Below are 19735 nucleotides of genomic sequence, written 5' to 3'. Positions count from 1 at the left end.
CTCGTTAGTACAGTCCTTACTCATTTTGTGTTTTTATTTTGAACAAAAGCATGTGCATATTTCCTAAAAACAGTTTCATTTTGAACAAATGTTAGTCTTCTTTGTTCCTCCTGAAAGTCAACATGTAAGATGCCTAGAGCATAGAAGAAAATGTTTTTCATTACTTATACTTTTGGCTGTTTTACTTATACTCTGACCACAGACCACATACAGTTCTTAACATAAGAGAGTGAGTGCAAGAATGAGTGAGAGAGTGTGTGAGTGAGTGTGTGAGTGAGTGTGTGAGAGAGTGAGTGAGTGAGTGAGGAGAGAGTGAGAGTGAGTGAGTGAGGAGTGAGTGAGAGAGTGAGTGAGAAGTGAGTGAGAGAGTGAGAGTGAGTGAGAGAATTAGAATGAGTGAGTGAGGAGTGAGTGAAAGAGTGAGAGAGTGAGAGTGAGTGAGTGAGGAGAGAGTGAGAGAGTGAGTGAGTGAGAGTGTAAGAGAGTGAGAGAGTGAGAGAGTGAGAGAGTGAGAGAGAGTGAGAGAGTGAGAGAGAGTGAGAGAGTGAGAGAGTGAGAGAGAGTGAGTGAGTGAGTGAGTGAGTGAGTGAGTGAGTGAGTGAGTGAGTGAGTGAGTGAGTGAGTGAGTGAGTGTGTTTATTTATATATGTATATATATATGTATGTATATCTATGATAATGCACATACTTAAAAAGAAGGAAACTTTTTATGGAGAATGAGGAAATGCTATAAAAAAATAGACCTTGATTTGATTCTTGCATTTTCAGGACGAGAACACTGGGAAAATGCTAATGACTATGTTGAGTTGATGGTTGGAAGTCTAGGCAAATGCACTGGCAACAATAGGCATGGAGGACTCGCTACTGGAGGTAGTAAAGGGGGAAGTGGATTTGATGAGGGTAAGTCTTCAAAGAAAAATATTTAGAAAAAAGTTTTTTTGCTCTAAGGAAAGTTGTAATTATTACTATTATTATTATTTATTTATTACTATTATTATTATTATTATTATTATTATTATTATTATTTTTATTTTTTTTTATGTGTGTGTGTGTGTGTGTGTGTGTGTGTGTGTGTGTGTGTGTGTGTGTGTGTGTGTGTGTGTGTGTGTGTGTGTGTGTGTGTGTGTGTGTGTGTGTGTGTGTGTGTGTGTGTTTTGCCAACATTTAAAGCTATTTGTTAATGATCTGTATATCAGTGCCAGTTCTGTGTTGTTAAATGTTTCGAGAAATGTAAAAACAAGCCTCGGCATGTATCCAAAAAAGAAAAACTGAAATATAAAATCTTCTCAGAGTGCTTACTGTGAAGAATTCACCGACCTAAGGGAGCAAGATGTATGGAATGTGTACCGTGCTCCTGACGTAAGGGTGAGATTGGGACCCCACCACTCGCAAGGTGGAACGCTGCACGATCATGTTTGGGTTGTGCTCAGAATAAAAACAACCGACAGCTACCCCCATAAGTGAGTTTGTTATTGTTGTCAGTGGGATTGGCTTGGAAAATGTGGGTAATATTATGGGAGCTTCCATAGGAATGTGATCTCTCCCAACACAAGTTATCAGAATATATATGTGTGTGTGTTTGTATATCTATATATATATATATATGCATGAAGATATATATTTATATACATATATACTTTTCCTCTCTCAATCTCTCTCTTTCTTAAACCATTTCCCTCTGACACCAATCCAATCCTCCTTGACGCAGGGCAGCGGAGGTGGAGATAGAAAAGAGCGATGGCTTGGCAATGGACAAAGTTCACAGGCTGACCACTCTTCTGAGGAAGAAGGCCTCCAGCTTGGCCAAGATGGGCATGGTTGTGATGATGGAGCTGTGCCAGATGACCGAGGTGAGTTGGCAGAATGGTCCTACTCCTTCCTCTCTTCCTCTTTCACATCCTTTTGTCGTTCTTTTTCCACTTCCTCTTCCATATACTCTTTCCTTCCTCTTCCACTTTTATAATTATTATTTTTTATATTATTATTATTGTTGTTATCTTTATTATTAGTAGTATTAGTAATATTTTTTTTATTTTTTATTGTTTTTATTATTATTATTTTTATTATTATCATTGATGATGATATTTTTATTATAATTGTTATAGTTACTATTATAATTATCATTATCATTATCATATCTTATGTTTATTTTCAGTTTTACAGCATTCATGTTACACCATAGTATTTATTCACATCTACCTGTTCTAAATGTTTATTTTTCTTGTTCTGTGCAGCAGAACCTAAGCCAAATTCTTGTCGCTAAGAATTTCTATTAGAGATTGAACCCAAAGTGTGTTTCCAAAGATTTATTTCCTTTCACACACATTCTCTCACTCCTAATCTTACTTTCTTTTAATATCACATGAATGCATGCACACACACACAGGCACACACACACTCACAGTCACATTCACATTCACATTTACACTCGCATGTATATGCACTCATACACTCACTCTTACACTCACACTCACACTCAGACTAACACTTGCATACCTACCCCCATCCTACCATCCACATACCAACATTTCAATATTTCCAACTACAGAGCTACTTGGGCGAACATGCAAGACCCTACAAGGAAAGCATTTACGAAGAAATGGTTGCTGGACAGGAAGCGCGGAGGCAGGCTAGCGTGGAGGCCGAGAAAGAGATAATGAGGCAGAGGGAGAAGAAGGAGGAAGAGCAGCGCACTGTCATGCGAGAAGAGGTTGCCAGGTAAGGGTCTTTGGGTATTTTTCAGGTTGTTGCTTTGACTCTGCATCTTCTTGATAAGTATTTAATTTATCTTATATTCTTTGAAGTATGTAAGTTATTTAGAGTAGTATGCAGAGAATGACAATGTAGAGTAGAAAAAAACATGTCACACCAAAACTGTTCCTCATTTTGATGAACCATCCCCAGGGTCAAGGAAGAACTTAAACAGGAGGAGAGAAAAAGGAGAGAGCAGAGGTATTGGCCGTTCATCTCTGAGGTTGCAGGAGAGAAGGGCCATGCAGTAGAGTCAGGAGATTCTCCCAATCATGGCAAGTGAGTGTATCGTGAGGCATATTTCAGTGGCTTCATTTGGGTGTTAGGTGATGTGTTCTAACTATTAAACTGTTTGTTTTATATGGATAGTTTTTGTTCATACATTTGTTATTTACCACTTTCTTGATTACACAGAAAAGAAATGGTCTTGTATCTTAGAGTTTGCCCAAGAAGGATGGTTTTATGTAAAGCTCTGTTTTTATTTGCTTTTCATACAACATACAATATATTTAAATTCACATGGTTATTGGGATGTTATTTTATTCTTGAGGAACCTGTTGTCTCACTGATGATGCACAATACTAACCCATTAATGAGGGATGACATGAAATCTTGTCATGTAGTGGCAGCACTTGGCACCCGGGATGCAATATTATGTCTAGGCTTTTTGTATGGCAGGCATGCTGGGGGAACGCAGCTGCATTGAAATACCCTGTGTTAAGACCGACATTATTGGGTTAAGCTTGTGTAGTACTCTCTTTAGGTTATCATTATATCTCCCATGTGTAGACTTCGATTATAATGTTGTCATGTTCTTCAATGACAGCCTAGTCATAAGGACAACAGTAAAATAGTTACATTCACACATGTTTTTAGAATGATAATCTTGTGTATTTATATTGGTCCTCCTTGTTTGTTAGTTATTTTCAGCCCTGCTATTATTGTTGTTCTCATATATCTTTTTCTTGCCATTTCCTTCTAGACTGAAGCACCGATCCATATCCGAGTGCAGTTCCGAGAGTGGGTCAGGTGAGAACCAAGGGAGTAATGTGATGCGCTTTCCCCTCGGTGGAAAGCAGGAGTGTCTGGTCATTGTAGGGAAGTGCATTTGGGAAAGGAAAAACCAAGGGTGCTACTTATATGAAGCCCGTGATAAAATAACATCAGAGAGAAGTGTCATCTATGAATGGTGTATCAATTCCAAGAGAACTGGAAGAAAGGGAAATCATGTGAAGATTGGCCAGGAGAACCAAGTCGAGGAACTTGTCAGCAAATTTTCAGCCCAGGAGAAGGAGATGAGCTCTCTTCTACGGCTGTCACATGACAACCTTGTCGGATATCTAGGGATGAAGATCAACTGCAGGCAGAATGAGGGTGTGGACGTTTACATTCTCCAGGAACATGTCCAGGGGATGTCCATGAAGTACTACATCCATCACCATATTCCTCAGAATGAGACTTTTCTGCGCCACATCGTAGAAGGAACCCTCAAAGCCCTGAACTACCTCCACCAGAACAACGTTGTGCACAGAGACCTGAGAGACTCAAGCATATACTTGGACAACCAGTCTCACCTGGTGCGAGTGGCAGACTATGGGGTGGAGAGGAAGATCGTAGAGGCGGTGCTGGAGTTCAGCAATATCCAGGTACCCCCCTTGTACCCTCAGTCACCTGGCCGGGGGGGAAAGAAGGGTGACATCTACCGCCTAGGGCTTGTGATCCTATCTATCCACTTAGGAAAGCGAGTACAGGAGGTAAGTGCTATTGATGTGTTTAATCTTGAAACATTTCTTTAGTAATTACTGACCATGGACTTGGGTGATATTTTTTTTAGTGAGAGAAATGGACTAAATTTTAAAACAGCTATTTTTATAGTACAATATGAGTCTGACTATTTACCAAGGCCATCATTATCATCATTGTTGTTGTTATGGTTATTTTTGTTAATATCATTGTTATTGTTATTGTTATTATTGTTATTATTATTGTCATTGTTATTATTATTACTATTGTTATTATTATTATTATTATTATTATTATTATTATTATTATTATTATTATTGTTATTTTTTTTCTTTTGTTATCGTCACCATTATCAATGTCATCATGATCATTATTGTCATCATTGTCATTATGATTATTATTACTGTTATTATTATTTTATTGTTATTGTTACTGTTTTTATTATTAATGTTATTTTTATTATCACTATTATTATTATCATTATCATTATCATTATCATTATCATTATCATTATCATTATTACTACTACTATTATTACTATTGTCATCATCAAAACAAAGACTCATTAATTAGTTATCATTTATAGACAGATAAAGTTTCTTATCAGTGATAAACCTATCTGTTGTGGGAGTACATTTTAGAATGATTTGCAATTATATATTTTATGTAGGAATTGTTTTTGTTTTATTGTCGAGGTTCTGTGATCATGCTTGGATTTTGAGACAGTTCTCGTCATTAACAAATTGGTACGCAATGGTTTCTTCAGCAAGCAGAGGTCATATTTACGCCAATGAAGTAATAGACTAAGGGAGAGCTAGCAAGGATAAAAAGAATAAATTGTGTGTAAAAGGTATGTGATGAACTATAGTTACTTGCTACATGTGAGCTTGTGCTTGAAAATGGGTGTAAGAACAGAAATTTCTCCCCCAACAGATTGTGCCGACGCTGCCCACTAGTCTGAGTGCCGACTTTAGGAATTTCATGCAGAAGTGCTTAGCCCTAAATGAGCAAGAGCGATGGACGGCTGAGAAGTTGCTTTGTCATCCATTTATTAAGATCCAAGAAAAAGAGGGAGATGAAAATGATAATAAAAGAGTATGTTGAGATCATTATATCTAAGCAATTGGATGATTTATTTCTATATAATTTTACATATCTTTTTTATATGTAGGCTAGGGAATATCTCCCATATTTGTCCTGCTGCTAAACCTCCAGTTCCTTCTGATGTTTGTTTTTTTTTTAATGAAAAGCGTCCTGTGGAAATGTCTTTGACAGGCAGTGTCAGGAACATACATAGATACAGGAATGGAAGATGATGAGGAGAGCTCAAGAAATAGCTTGGAGCTGTCTTCAGAAGCTCCCATGCTCCCACAGAACCTCAAGACAGGGAGTCTCGGCTTGCGCATTGAGAAGGAATACAAGATCCTTGAGTTTCTGGGGAAAGGAGGCTTTGGACATGTATTCAAGGTGAGATAATTTGACCAGCCAGAAACATCCTTTGGCTGTCTGTGATAGTAATTTCCAACATACCATGTCACGGACTGCTACCACCAGGTTGTGAATAGTTGTTTTTTTTTATGTCAAAATGGCACTTTAGGTGGGAAAGTAAGCTGAAAGGATTATTAGAGGTACTTCTAGTGATTAGTCTTGTAGATCTCTATGGACAGGCTTGTGTTCTTGATTTTGTTGTCAGACAGCAGCTGTTCCCAATGGCTTATTAACCCATTCATGACGGGACGTATTTTCGCCTACTTCCACTTACGGGAAGATAACAAGCGCGCAAGGCTTCATTCTAGGGTCTTTTGTTGCTGCACAGGGCCGTGCTGAACCTCTCAGAGCATTTTTCACCCACATATATAGTCTTATGGGGTGCATGATTGCATCTACAATGTAAAGGCTTGTAATAATATTGCCATGTTCAGACGAGTTATTTTAGTTGAAAAACATGTTGCAGCAATTCTTTTCTAGTGTTACTTTATTGAACTTTGCCTATATTTTTTACTTTTATTTGATAATACCAATGGAAAGTGGAAGCACATTTTACTTTTCATTTTTTTTTTTCCAAAACAAAAAGAAAAACAATATAAATAATCATACATGTACAGACGAATATGTACATGTACTTCGTGACGTGACGTGACCTGATGTGATATTACGGGTAATAGGCAAAGTAAAAATAGTTTTACATTAGTAATTTTCTATTTTATTTTATTTTTTGGTCAATCACATTTGATTTTGTATTTTCTGAGCACGTAATAGGACGTCAAGTGGTGTGAATGGGTTAAACTGGATTGACCCGAGATAAACAAGGCTGGCACCATATCTATGGCATTTATTATGATCTTTATGTTTGAAAAAAAAGTAGTTATGTGTGCAACTTTCCTAAATGTTACATAAAGACCAGCATCTCATTCTAAGACAATGTACTGAGAGTTTCTGTGTTGTCATACTTTATTGCTGATTATTACCCGAGATCTGTCGTATGCTTGAATATTAGAGAATGAGAAGTCAGGCAGAAAAAAAAAAAAAAATCAAAACTTGTGTCCTGGATAATTTTTTTTTTTTTCTCTCTCTCTCTCTCTCTCCAAGCCAATTCGTTTACACAAGGTTATGGCAGGAAACTAAATCATTCATTTGATACTACGTCTACATTATCTACAAGAGAAAGCTTTTAGTCACTCCTTATGCCTCTTTCGATCCCACAGGTCCAGAATAAAATAGATGATCGTGAGTACGCCGTGAAAAGGATTCCCCTGCATGAACAGAGTGATTCGGTTCGCAAGAAAATCATCAGGGAAGTCAAGCTTCTGTCATCTCTCAACCATGAAAATGTTGTACGGTACTACACTTCCTGGATTGAGGACCTTGTACAGGTTGGTGTCTTTTTCCCTTTCTTCCTTTCTTTCTTTTCTCTTGGTATTCAGTTTTAGGGACTTACTGTCATGTGATATAGGAGGTTTGTCTTGTGATGTCATGCCAAATTTGTAAACAGAAGAGATAGAAAAGCAGATATCTCCTCTGCTTCATATGTGCAACTGGACATAATGTTTATGTGAACAAGATCCAACTGCATAAATATCCATGGCATTCAGTATCCAGTCTTATACATAAGGTGTCCCTTGGGTGGTGCAGTACAGGACCACCCCAAATAGGTATTTACTTAAATTTGCCGTATTTTCTGTTTCACAGAATGTTTTATGGATGACTGCAATCAGTTATAATAAAGTGAAAGAGAAAATAGGATTTTTTTTTTATACTGTTTAGAAACTTGGCATTTGAGTGTCTTTGGTGATCTGATATTTTATAACTTAATTTCTATTTTAGTCCTATGTTGTATAATTAATTGTCTGGATTAGCATGATTTTTAAAGATATTTCATCTTGATGGAATCCAGGAATGCAGGAATTGTGGTGATTTTTATGTATGTGATGTATATAATCTAAAATATTCTCTAATCTGAATTTTAGTCACTTTGCTATAAGATGTAGTTATAGAGGATTCAGACCAGTTAGTAACTGAACAAACTAACAACTGCATTCTATAAAATTCACCTAGGATTAGATAGCATGGGTTGGTAGAATGAATTACCTCTTCCAATTTTGCATTAAGTTTCTGGAATCTTTCTTGTAGTTCATTACTAATTAGTCACATGACAGTCACTGCTTCCCAGGCATATTTTTGTTTTATAGTGAAACAGTAAGGTCCTCAAAACAGTAACTTGGTGAGAAATAACTATAGTGAAAAGCAATGCTTATTATTTTACTACTATTGACAGATCTACAGCTTTTGATCATGAATCACAGTGTTCTCCCGTGTATGAATAATGCATGATGCTTTATGATTATGGAAGGGATCACTCTATACGATATCATTGAAAATGTTATAGCATATTTGGTTAATTTAAATTCATTTTTATTTGATTTTTTCTCTGGCATGGAAATATAAGCAAGGAAAATGAACAATCTTAGTTTAAAAACCGATTCACAGGTCTGTGATTTCAAAAATGTAGAATTATATCTATTTTTGATACTTGTACCAAGATAGCCTAACAGATGAAAGGAAGGGCAATAGATAAAAAAGAAAGCAGAAAATTATCTCAATATACACATCATAGAAGCAACAAGGAAGAAGAGACTTTTATGCAATCCCTCACAGTAGCAGCAGCTCTAGCTCTGCCCCCTCAGTCGGGTAAATGACCTCTCAGGCATCATTCCCAACAGACAGTAAGGAAGGCCACCACCAGTGACTCAGATGAGGATCTCTCAAGGGCGACAGTCGTGCACTGCAGTTCCCGAAAAGTATCACCAGGACCGAAAGTGATTAGAGTGTGATATAGCTTTAGGGTTTTGCAGTTGACTGACTAATGGCTTAATTAATGTGTGTTTGTGCGTGAAATTGTGTTTGCGACATTCAATTTGGCGATAGTTGCATGTCTTGTGCACCTGCAAGATATTGGGATTGGGAAAAATATTACTGTCAAGTTTATTTTTTGAGATGTCAGTAACTTTACCTTTTATCAATATTTTAGTATGAATTATTATTTACCAGTAGTAGAGATGGTGTGTTTTGAAAATAGATATTACAGATCTGGGAATATATTATTCCAAAAAGCAATAGAGATTGATGTGGAATTGACCTGTAGTATACTAGTCACTAACTCTGGCATCAGTGCTACCATGATTGTTTTTTACTGAGGCATTTAAAAAAAACTAAGGCTTTTAAAAGTCAGTGTAAAAATTTGGGAGACTATGTGTTTTTTTGTTTTTGTACAAGTTTGGGTTTAGCCATACTAGTGAATGCTTGCTAGACTATAGTATACTAAGCTTATCTAGCTCGATTCAGTACCATACTTCCCCTATCTAACTTAATGTCACATTGTTTAGTACATCATATTCTATCTTAACACAACAATTTGTATCGCCACAGTCATGATATGATTTTACACTCTTATAACTTATATTTAACTTCATCTTACCTTAATGTCATACTGCAGCTTCCATGAACTTTACCTATGTGTCCCATCCATAACAAACCAATATAATGTGACATTTCAGAAAGAAATGACTTAGATAAAACTGTATATTGAAGCCAGTGAGGTCAAATATGTCTTCTTGATCTAACCTGACCTGACCCTACTTCATGAAATGGTTGTATATCATCTCAATGTCATAACATTTATTTGCTGTAGGAACAGTTAATGTCTTTGTTGTTGTGCTTTCTGGGTCCCAGTAGCTCTCATATCCTACTTTTGATTTATCCAACTGTTTATCATTTTTGTTGGGTTGTTACTAAAGCTCATTATTGAAGTTCCTTTAAGAGTCTTTATTTTATATATTGTTGATGCCTCTTGGTTTTATGTTTTGTTTCTTTCCTTTCTATTGCATAATGAACATTACTTCCAACTTAGACTTTGAAATGAACTTGAAGTCTCTTTTCTCTGCTGCTCACAGATTGTCTCCATCGCTTGAATATCCCATTCTCTCCACCAGGACAGTGAAGAAAACCAGAAATCGATGTATGAGAGTAGCTCCTCCTCAGAGTCCGAGAACAATTCAGTTAACGTTACCATCTCCCAGGTCACCTCTACTACTGACGGTCAGGAGGACTCAAGCTCTTTCTCAAAACACCTTGAACAGAAAGGTCAGCACCAAATGCAGGAAGTGACTGCGTACTATTTCGTGTGTGATGAACTGCCTATGGGATATGAAGAATGTTGGGAGTAATTATTTAATAGTCTTAACCCGTTAATGATATATAAAGTGATATCATGTCATGTGACGGCAGCCTTTGACACCGGGCCACGATATCACGTCATGGCATTTTGTATAGCCAGGCTTCAGGTGCAAATACCAGAGGCATTTAGCCAACATATTTCAAAATACCTCAGCTTTAACACCAGGTGGAGGCAAAACCACCCCAGCATTATCAGGTTTACAAGATGGTCATAGAGGAACATGTGATAATTTGTTTATAAGTGTTAGTTAGGATCTCAACTTTATGGTAAGATGCATTAAGTTTTCCTCCTTGATTATTATACTGTCTGCTTTGAAAATCATTACCAGTAACTAGTCATTAATCAATAATTTGGTTATAGTTGATGCACAAGATGATCACTTACAAAGCCCTAGACTTGAGATTTCTTATGAAACAGGTGGATGATGGAAACTTTATAGCACATTTTCCGTTAGGAGTTTAGATATTCCCAGACCTATGTTAAGTTCACAAGATATGAAGTGTGCAGTCCCAGACCTCTGTTAAGTTCAACAAGATATGAAGTGTGCAGTTGATATAAGCATATGAATGTCCTACCTGAATTCCTGGGATAAAAGTTGTAGTACATAGAATAATTGACCTAGTACCCTTCCTAGCGATATGCATGATTAATGGTCATCTTCTCTTTTTCTTTACAATTTTGTTGAAAAAATATGCTACTTTTTCTATAGGTCTCATGAAAGGTTCTTTTTGCCTCAGTTGTTATAAAAGAACTTCTGTTTTACTATATTCACCAGTATATGTTAGTTATTTTAGCAACAATATGTTTTTCTTTATTTGCTAATTTTATGGTCTAGGCTAAATAGAAAAGATTATAGCTTTGAATTATATGTTTTGAAGATCACTATAGATTTATGTAAACTACCAATATTTTTTCAGAATCTTGTTTTGAGCAATGAAATTATATTGCATATACATTCTATATGAAAATACATATATAACAAAGACAGTACATTTTGAAATAAATATACTATTTTTAACGAGGGCAGTAACACGAACTGAGGCCAGTGTTAGGCTTATTCCAGTAGAAGTTGGAACTTTTTTGAGTCTGGATGTGTAAAGGAGGGTGGAGTCATGAATACCAGTGGGTCAAACTGGGCGTTATTGTTTTTCTTCCATCGGTTAGTCCAATGAGTCAGTGTCCTTGTCAGAGGACAGGTCAAAGAAACAATTACATGAAGAAGGGGGCAGAGTCACTTAGACTACTAAGTGTAGAGTAGCAGGTAGCCAGTCATTGGGGGTTGGGAATTGTGTTGCCAATGCTAGGGAAGGTTTTGTTGGAAAAAATACTTTTTTTTTTTTTTTTTTTTTCATATATGATTACTGTAGTTATAAACATTATGATAGCCACCAGGGTTGGGATCTACCAAGATAAGATCACATGAGCAAGTAAATATAGAAGCGAAAAGGATTATTTCTCAGGCCCATACTTGATAGTGCATGCTCAGCTTAGGAGTGCATGTGTAGGCTACATGCATCCTGGTGTCAGTGGGCTATGATGTCATACTACACTTTATAATATTCAAACATGTGTTCTAAAGTAATGGAGACTAAGAAATTATGAAAAACAAATTGATATTAGATAAATGTAGGGTTCTATTTATGACTAGATGTCTTGGCATAGACAAGCTGCCTGGCAGTGACAGGGAAACTTCATGACATGATATCAAGTCATCCACCTAATGGGATACTTTCAGGGGCTGTTACTTGATGTCATCCTTTGTGAACAGGACAAAATAGGTCATTACAAAAAGCAACATATTGATGTTGTAGTTTAAGTGAAACTACTTAATGGTTTAAAAACTTTATTTTACTAAACAAAGTGAAGAGCAGCCAGGAGTTGTAGTCAGGTTCTGCTGGTTGTTGCTGGTGTGATTTGTCGAGGTGTTCTGCTGTCTCTTCCCAGCACCGGATCTTATATACCCCTAAGTCAGACTTCGCTGTAGTGTGCGGTTGATGTTTACTTAGGGAAAATAGGCGTGTCCGACGATCTGATCTGGCCAATCATGGCCGAGTGTGATGATATAGCAGCTGCGAAGAAATGCTGCTGCTACAATGTTATTCCTCTCACCCTATGTTACATGAAGAAAAAAAAGAGAACAAAAGTTTCTATATCACTTATAGGGACTGTATCTTTGTCTACTGTTTGTTCTTGAAGCCCAACTGGAGGAGTCAGAGTGGAGCGTCATATTCTACGATGGTGTAGATCACGCCAGCTACTCCCGAGCCAACGACACAGAGGAGGAAAGTGATGATGACGATGATGATGACTGGCTGATGGGCAGCCTTGGGTTTGTAGTCTTAAATTTTTTTTTACTTTTTTTAGTTATTTTATATTGTTTTTTCTTTTGTAATTTCTAGATAGTTACAGATGTAAAACTCTGTCCCTATATTGTATAGTTTTCATTCTGAAATTGGAATGTTTCCATGAGCAATGTTTTTTCTGGGTTTTATATTTCAGTAGAAAGGTCAAATTATCTAAATTGATTTTACCCATATTTCTCATCAAAGTGAGAATTACCAAATGATATATATATAATATATATATATATATATATATATATATATATATATATATATATATTTATTTATTTATTTATTTATTTATTTATTTATTTATTTATTTAAATTTAATGATTATAATGCATTGTAGGCCAATGTTGCAAGATTCTGATGATGACCTCTATGATGATGACAAGATGAAAGATGAAGACTTCTCGGACTCACAAGATTCAGATATAATGACGGATAATGTTGATGAGACAGATTGCGCACACGCCTCCAAGCGGTTCAAGAAGCAGTACCTGTTTATCCAGATGCAGCTCTGTGAGAAGAACACCCTCAGGCAAGTCTTAGGTTGATTAGTTGTCTGATTGTGGGAAAAGGTGTTTGTTTAGTATAGTGCTCTTACATGTGAGGTTGGAGAAGGGAGGCAAACAAGAGCACATGGCTATTTGGTATTGTAGTAAACCAGAGGAGCCTTGATTTACTTTTGTCAGATGTCAATTGTTATTATTATTTATTATTATTATTTTTTGCCTTCCTTTTTTAAATGCGAGTTACTGGACAGGAAAAGAGTCTTTATGAAGTATTAGTCAGGTCGACTCTGACTAATTACCATTTTCTATTATTTCACAAAAACAGGCAAGCCATCAACGAACACCTTTGTATGGACAATGACCGCAAATGGAGATTGTTCCGTGAATTGGTCAATGGACTGGACTACATCCACTCCCAGGGTTTGATTCACCGTGACTTAAAGCCTGGTAATATTTTCCTTGACATGGATGACCATGTCAAGATTGGTGACTTTGGCCTGGCAACGGCAGCAATCAAAGCTAAGACTACTGTTGGATCCATCACGATGATGGATACAGAGGATACAAAGGACAGTGCCTTGACCAGCCAGATAGGTACCACATTTTACGTTGCACCTGAAGTCACCAAGTCCACAGGCAAAGTGAACTACACGAACAAGGTTGATATCTATAGTTTGGGTGTCATATTCTTTGAGATGGCACATCCCCCTCTGACCACAGGCATGGAGAGAGCAAAGGTCCTCTTCAGCCTAAGGAAGCCGGAGATTGAAATACCAGAAGAGTTCAAAGTGAAGAAGAATACCAACTCTGTTGATCTGATCAAATGGCTTCTGCATCATGACCCCCTTCAGAGGCCTACCACAATGGAGATCCTGAAATCACACTTGTTACCCCCTCCCACAGCTGAAGAACGGAAGTTCATCCAGACCTTAGAAGCCAAACTAGAGAATGTGAGATCATCAGACTATCAGGAAATCCTCAACCTTGTGTTCAAACCATGCGCACGGCCTGAATTAGAAGCAACTTTTGAAGTCCGGCACCCTGTTACTTCTGACTACTGGCAGTACTGGAAGCATGATTATCTGCATTCACTAGTCACTGCGGTGTTCAAAGCTCATGGGGGCATCTGGGTACCAACATCATTTTATGTACCCAAGGGGTCATTTTACAATGACAAAGACAATCTGGTCTCACTCATGTCTGGGAGAGGGGAGCTGGTGTCTGCTCAGTATGAGCTCAGATACCCTTTTGCTCGCTTTCTTGCACGAAATGAGGTCAAGTACATACGAAGGTATTGCATTGACCGAGTTCAGCGTGCGTTCAAGGTCTCGGGCATCCACCCAAAGGAGTCGTATGAATGTGCATTTGACATCGCCTGCCCCAAGAAAGACTCCGTAGAATCTTCTGCAAGAGTCATTCTTGTGGCTCATGACATCATCCAGCAGATTATCCAGGCAAGAAGTGAAAATGTCTTGGTGCGTTTAGGACATCTGGAGTTAGTACATGCTATCCTGTTTCACTGTGGTATTGAAGAGAAGTTTCATCCTGAAGTCCTCTGCCTCCTAAAGGTAAAATAAGTGTGACATGATCAAGTATCTTGTGACTAGTATTAAAAAGATGTTGCCATGTGGAATGATTCTTAATTTAAGGAAGTGTTTACTGCTAAAAGCATGTTTAGTCCTTACCTTTTCCTTTATATATTTGGTAGCATTAATTTCACATTTAGGGTATCATGTTTTTCATCAGGTGCTGTCATTTGATTAATCATGCTTTTCTCTCTTGTCATACATTTCACATTTGTGAACTTTTTGTTGTAATAGAATGGCATAATAGTAATATCCTCATTATAATACATGATGTTCCATTATCATAACCTATTATCCAGACTTGGTTGATCCTTGCAGGAGTACAACAGTAAACGAATGACCCAAGAAAACATGTGTGAGATCTTGCGTGAGATGGGTCTAACCAGATCTTCCATTGAGTCCCTCAAATGCTTCCTTCTCCTGGACGGACCCGTGGAAGAGGTAACGACATTTCTCATTGGGAAGGGTATGACTTCTAGGAGAAAAAACCTACCCAACATGAAACAGGTGCTGGCAGAGCTGAAAGAGATTGTGGTGACCTCCAACGTGTTTGGTGTGAAGGTGAGCTTTCCTGGTGAGATGGTGTCAGTAGCTCATCCCGAGTGAAGCGTTCAAGTGGTATTCATGATTCTGTGTTGTGATCACAATATTTATTTGTAGGGTAAGATATTGATATATTTTTAAAAACTTTTGAGAAAAGTTATTGTGTGTTTAAACTGGAATAACTTCTCTTGTCAGTTTGAGATCAGTCTGTGTCCACTGATGGTTGTAGATGCTTCCCTCTACTGCAAATTTATGTGCCAATTTCTGCTGAATGTGCGGAAGAAACGCGAGCAAACACAGGAACTTTTAGCTCAGGGAGGTTCTTATGAAAAGCTCATACTGAATCATCGGTGAGTAATATTAATCTTAGATATTGAGGAAAAGAAGTAGAATAAGGAGTTTCTTTGTATTTTATTTGAGAGTGAAAGTGTTATTTTTATATATATGATACTGTAATGAAATGTGATTTTGTTCGTTTTATGTTCTAGGAGGATATTAGTTGAAAAAACTAATAAAGATGTACCCTATGCAGTGGGCATTAGCTTGTTCCTTGAAAAGTTTTCAAGCTGTATCTGTGATATTACGCAGCTGACAGCAGCTGGTCGGAGAGATATTTCACAGCTGGTTGAAGGTGATTTAAACTGTAGATTAAGGACATACTGAAATGAGATTTTAATGTAATTCACAATGAGAATATTTTTTTTATTGCTAATAGCATAGTATTATGCAAATGTCATGTGCTGTCTCTAACTCCCTAGAACTTGGAAGTGGGTCTACAGCTGTGACTGTCATGGTGTGTGCAATTGGACAGAAATTCCTGCAGGAGCGTGTCAACATTGTGCATGGGTTGCGGAAGAGGAGGATAACTGCTGACCATTGCCACTGTCTGGTATGGATTTTGTTCGCATGCATTGATTATGGAATATACAATGTTTCTTCTTTGTGGAAGGTCATTTGTGTGTAACTTTGTATGACAGCGTCATGGGATTTAGCATCACAGATTATATGATTTTTATGGTCTGGACCACTATATATATACTGTAAATTAGGAACACATTATTCCATCTTAGTTTTACTAACAGTAAGATTTTTTTGCAAGTAATTACATCCAAAAGCCTTTGCAGAATTGCAAGTGCAAACCTTCAGTCTTCTTTTGGTTCATTTGCCAAAGATGTGTGCAAAAGAGTAATCAAGATTGGGACCAGTTGATAATAAAAATGAAATAGTAAAAATTTTCACCCTTCTGCAGACACAAGAAGAAGCAGAAAATGTTTTAGAGGAGTTCCGGCTGACAAACTCTGTCCTGTTGACTGGCCATGACAGAGCGTCTGCCAGAGTCTGCCTAGAGTCAGCTGGGCGGATGCAAGACCGCAAAGTCGACCTGGAAAAAGTTGTGGAATATGTTTACAAAAATCTCAGCTCAAGTGAACCTGCTCCCCTTTCTTCACGGACTGATTCCAAGCCTGCAGGTTAGTTTGTTTGTGTCAAGCAATATGATTTGGAATGGTCTTTTATTGTAGATTATTTCTTTAGATGAGATTTATTTGTTTTTTTGGATAAGGGTGTTTTAGGGACGTTTTTTTTATCTGTATAGGATTAAGTTCAATGCTCATGAATTTGATTTATGGGTGAAGTGTTTTTTTTTCTTCTTGTTTTGGTATCTGATATTTACTTGTTGTTTGCATTTTATAAAGAGACAGTAAAAATGTTGTTAAAAAATAGGAACATCCATCAAAGAATATTTCTCTGTTGCTAAGAATGATTAAATAATGCAAAAGAATAGAACTTGGCAAGATAGAAATGAAGCTGGCCATCAACTTTGTAGTTACAAAACTGTTTATGAATACTAGAGATACAAACAACAGAGCTGGGTTTTTGCCTCTCATTCTATTGTCTTTTTTGTTTTGGGGGATATATTTTTTCATATCTACCACTGGAAAGTGCATTTCCCAATAGATTGCTAGAAATGATTGTCCGGAAATTAAGTTTTTCCAGTTATGACGGGTAGAAAGACTGCACGACAAGGCTCCAGATAGAAAAGTTTAGGGGTAAAGTTGATCTGTCTTATAGATTTTCATTCTTGACAGTAAAGAGTTCAAGTAACGTAATTTTGCCTCTCTCCCAGGTGCGAATAATTATGAAGATGACCAGTTGAAAATCACCTACTTTACCAGAAGACATTCGAAGAACAAAGATGCCAGCAAAAAGGATGAACAAGTAAGAGAATAGGATTTTTATTTTCCAGTAAAAAGGTTGTACTTTAATGTGAATTCATATTGGTGTCATGCTATAAAAAGAAGTTGTAAGTTATGTAGACCTTTATCTGAAGTGGATTTGATTTATTGTTTCACGTCTTTGGTAACTTTTTATTTACAATTTTGATTTTTAGTAATGGTACTTCATTGTTGTATGACTTTACCATTTAGAAATTTTGTTGTTTTGAGACTTTACCCTTTAAGAGCATACTGATTATTTCAGAGACTTATTTTACTCAGTTTAGTTAATTGTTCAAGACTTTATTTACTATGTATTTGATTTTGTTATTGAAGACTCTACATATTGTTCTAGATCACAAGAGAAGTGCGTGCTGCTTCAGCCCGATGGCCTGACATTGCACCAAAAACCCCGATTGAGATTTGGGCCGTGGAGTTGGAGAGAAAACCCTTGCATGCTTTGGGCTCACTTGACATCGAATCAGTCAAGTACTTCAATGAAGCTGTCAGCGACATTAAAAGCATGTGAGTGGCATAAGAGTAAGGTAGTATGTGTTGTTGTTGTAATTGGAATAAATGCAGAGGGAAACATCCTGCCAACTGACTTTGTCTTTTGGAAGTCTCATTTCCCCTGACACATCACTGATAATTAAGGTGCACATATGGTTGTACATGCATGCACAGATACACCTGAACATGGATTTAAACGCACATGTACATGTACGCAAGGAAATGCATGCATGCATGTACACGCACACACACACGCACACGCACACACAGTCATGTACAAAAGCATTCATAAACCCCCTCCACCCCCCGCACCCCAAACAAAAACTTGTCATCAGAAAAACTATAAGAAAAATCTTTTTCCATGACCACAGGTTCCCAGAGCACAAGGATCATCTGGAGGAAATCTGCAAACAACTGCAGCCAAGAATATTCCAGAAGAGGAAGGCCGATCGATGCTGCCTTGTTCTCTATAGCTTAACTAGTGCAGCTCTCAAGAGGATATTATGATGGCAATTTTATTATTTTTATTTATTTATTTTTTTATTTATTTATTTATTCATTTATTTTTCTTGCCCGTGCTGCTCTCTAGAGATGCTGTGATGGAAAGATATTTATTCTTTCTTTCCTCATTGATATACATTGATTGGATTGTTTTTTGTTTTTTTTAGTGATTGGTTCAGGGTTTTCATTTTTTTTACTTTGCAGTTGTTGTTTTAGTAATTGGTCTTGTTATCAATTTTGTCATTATTCTCTGTATTTTTATTGCATTATTATTATTATTATTGTTGTTGTTATTATTAATTTTTACTATTATTTATTAACTGATGTATTGTTTGTGATGTGAATTGGTGCTTTTGACAACAGTACTTAGATTAATTTAAATGAATTTTTAAAAATGCAATTGAATGTCGTCATTATATCATATATATACATAGAAAGCCATGTGATATCATCTTTATGGCAAATGGATTGATGTACCTTTGAATATCCTGTTCATTGCACAGATTCTGTTGCAAGATCTGTCAAGCATTTCAAAATCATCTTTATGGCACAGGTTCTCGTATAAAATCTGTTGAACCATTCAGCGTCATCTTTATTGCACAGGTTTTATGATATTATCTGTATTATAAGCAAAGAGTCTTAGCCTTGCCGCAGAAAGTTGCCGAAATTGCTGTGATTCAAGCAGTGTCTTACGATTGGAAGGAAGATTGCCAAGGACCAAACATCCGGGTATTTTTGTATTTGTTCCGTAATGCGACGATTGCGACGAGCCCTGGATTTCGCAGTGTTATTTTCTGCCAGAAAGAGGTTATTTATTCCCTTAATTAACCCAAATGCTCAAATATTGTAATCTTTCCGTGATATGAAATGTGGTAATCAGAATGAATACTATTGGGATGTTATCATTTTCACCTTAATTTAATAAAAAGAGAGAGAGAGAGAGATATGAACAAGAAAGCATTTGATGCAAATACAAAATATATTTTACAAATATGATGTTTGTTTTTTTCCCCTACCAAACCTTGAATTAGCTTGTACGTGATTATGTCATATATGAAATATTTAAGATTATTTTATGATTGGTTTCACTCGCATGCATGCCTTACTCAATATTTTTGAAAGCAAATTCTCTTCATTTTCACAAAAAATTGAAAAATAGTATACTGTAAAATTAGGTGTATTCAAACTGTTCTATAGTTTACTGAAAAAAAACTAATTCATATAACTAATACTATGACACTAAAGAAAATCATTAAAATGCAATCATGATTATGTATGAAAGAAGTCCAAAGTAGAT

General features: G+C 36.7%; 1 protein-coding gene across 2 annotated transcripts in view; it reads left to right on the top strand.

Annotated features, from left to right (window-relative positions):
• The window catches only part of Gcn2 (eukaryotic translation initiation factor 2 alpha kinase Gcn2), a 20316-nt gene extending 882 nt beyond the window's left edge, over window positions 1-19434 (top strand). The window contains exons 2-23 of one of the 2 annotated variants that reach the window (XM_043013042.2): window positions 769-900; window positions 1291-1460; window positions 1709-1850; window positions 2549-2718; window positions 2905-3030; window positions 3734-4505; window positions 5428-5589; window positions 5770-5961; window positions 7200-7367; window positions 8715-8810; window positions 9984-10134; window positions 12425-12557; window positions 12920-13111; window positions 13411-14653; window positions 14990-15232; window positions 15410-15564; window positions 15703-15845; window positions 15973-16103; window positions 16464-16683; window positions 17340-17431; window positions 17783-17952; window positions 18309-19434. In XM_043013042.2, coding sequence (XP_042868976.2) covers window positions 850-900; window positions 1291-1460; window positions 1709-1850; window positions 2549-2718; window positions 2905-3030; window positions 3734-4505; window positions 5428-5589; window positions 5770-5961; window positions 7200-7367; window positions 8715-8810; window positions 9984-10134; window positions 12425-12557; window positions 12920-13111; window positions 13411-14653; window positions 14990-15232; window positions 15410-15564; window positions 15703-15845; window positions 15973-16103; window positions 16464-16683; window positions 17340-17431; window positions 17783-17952; window positions 18309-18444 — 5058 coding nt within the window. In that variant the 5' untranslated portion in view covers window positions 769-849 and the 3' untranslated portion in view covers window positions 18445-19434. The remainder of the gene's footprint in view (window positions 1-768; window positions 901-1290; window positions 1461-1708; window positions 1851-2548; window positions 2719-2904; window positions 3031-3733; window positions 4506-5427; window positions 5590-5769; window positions 5962-7199; window positions 7368-8714; window positions 8811-9983; window positions 10135-12424; window positions 12558-12919; window positions 13112-13410; window positions 14654-14989; window positions 15233-15409; window positions 15565-15702; window positions 15846-15972; window positions 16104-16463; window positions 16684-17339; window positions 17432-17782; window positions 17953-18308) is intronic. The other variant, XM_043013043.2, reaches the window with a different exon arrangement.
• Window positions 19435-19735: the final 301 nt, after the last annotated feature.

Source organism: Penaeus japonicus, unplaced genomic scaffold, assembly GCF_977035675.1.
Source record: "Penaeus japonicus unplaced genomic scaffold, GWHDUDI00000001_assembly GWHDUDI00000008, whole genome shotgun sequence".
NCBI classification, from domain to species: domain Eukaryota; kingdom Metazoa; phylum Arthropoda; class Malacostraca; order Decapoda; family Penaeidae; genus Penaeus; species Penaeus japonicus.
Note: the sequence above shows the minus strand (reverse complement) of the source record. Positions and strands in the feature narration are given on the sequence as shown.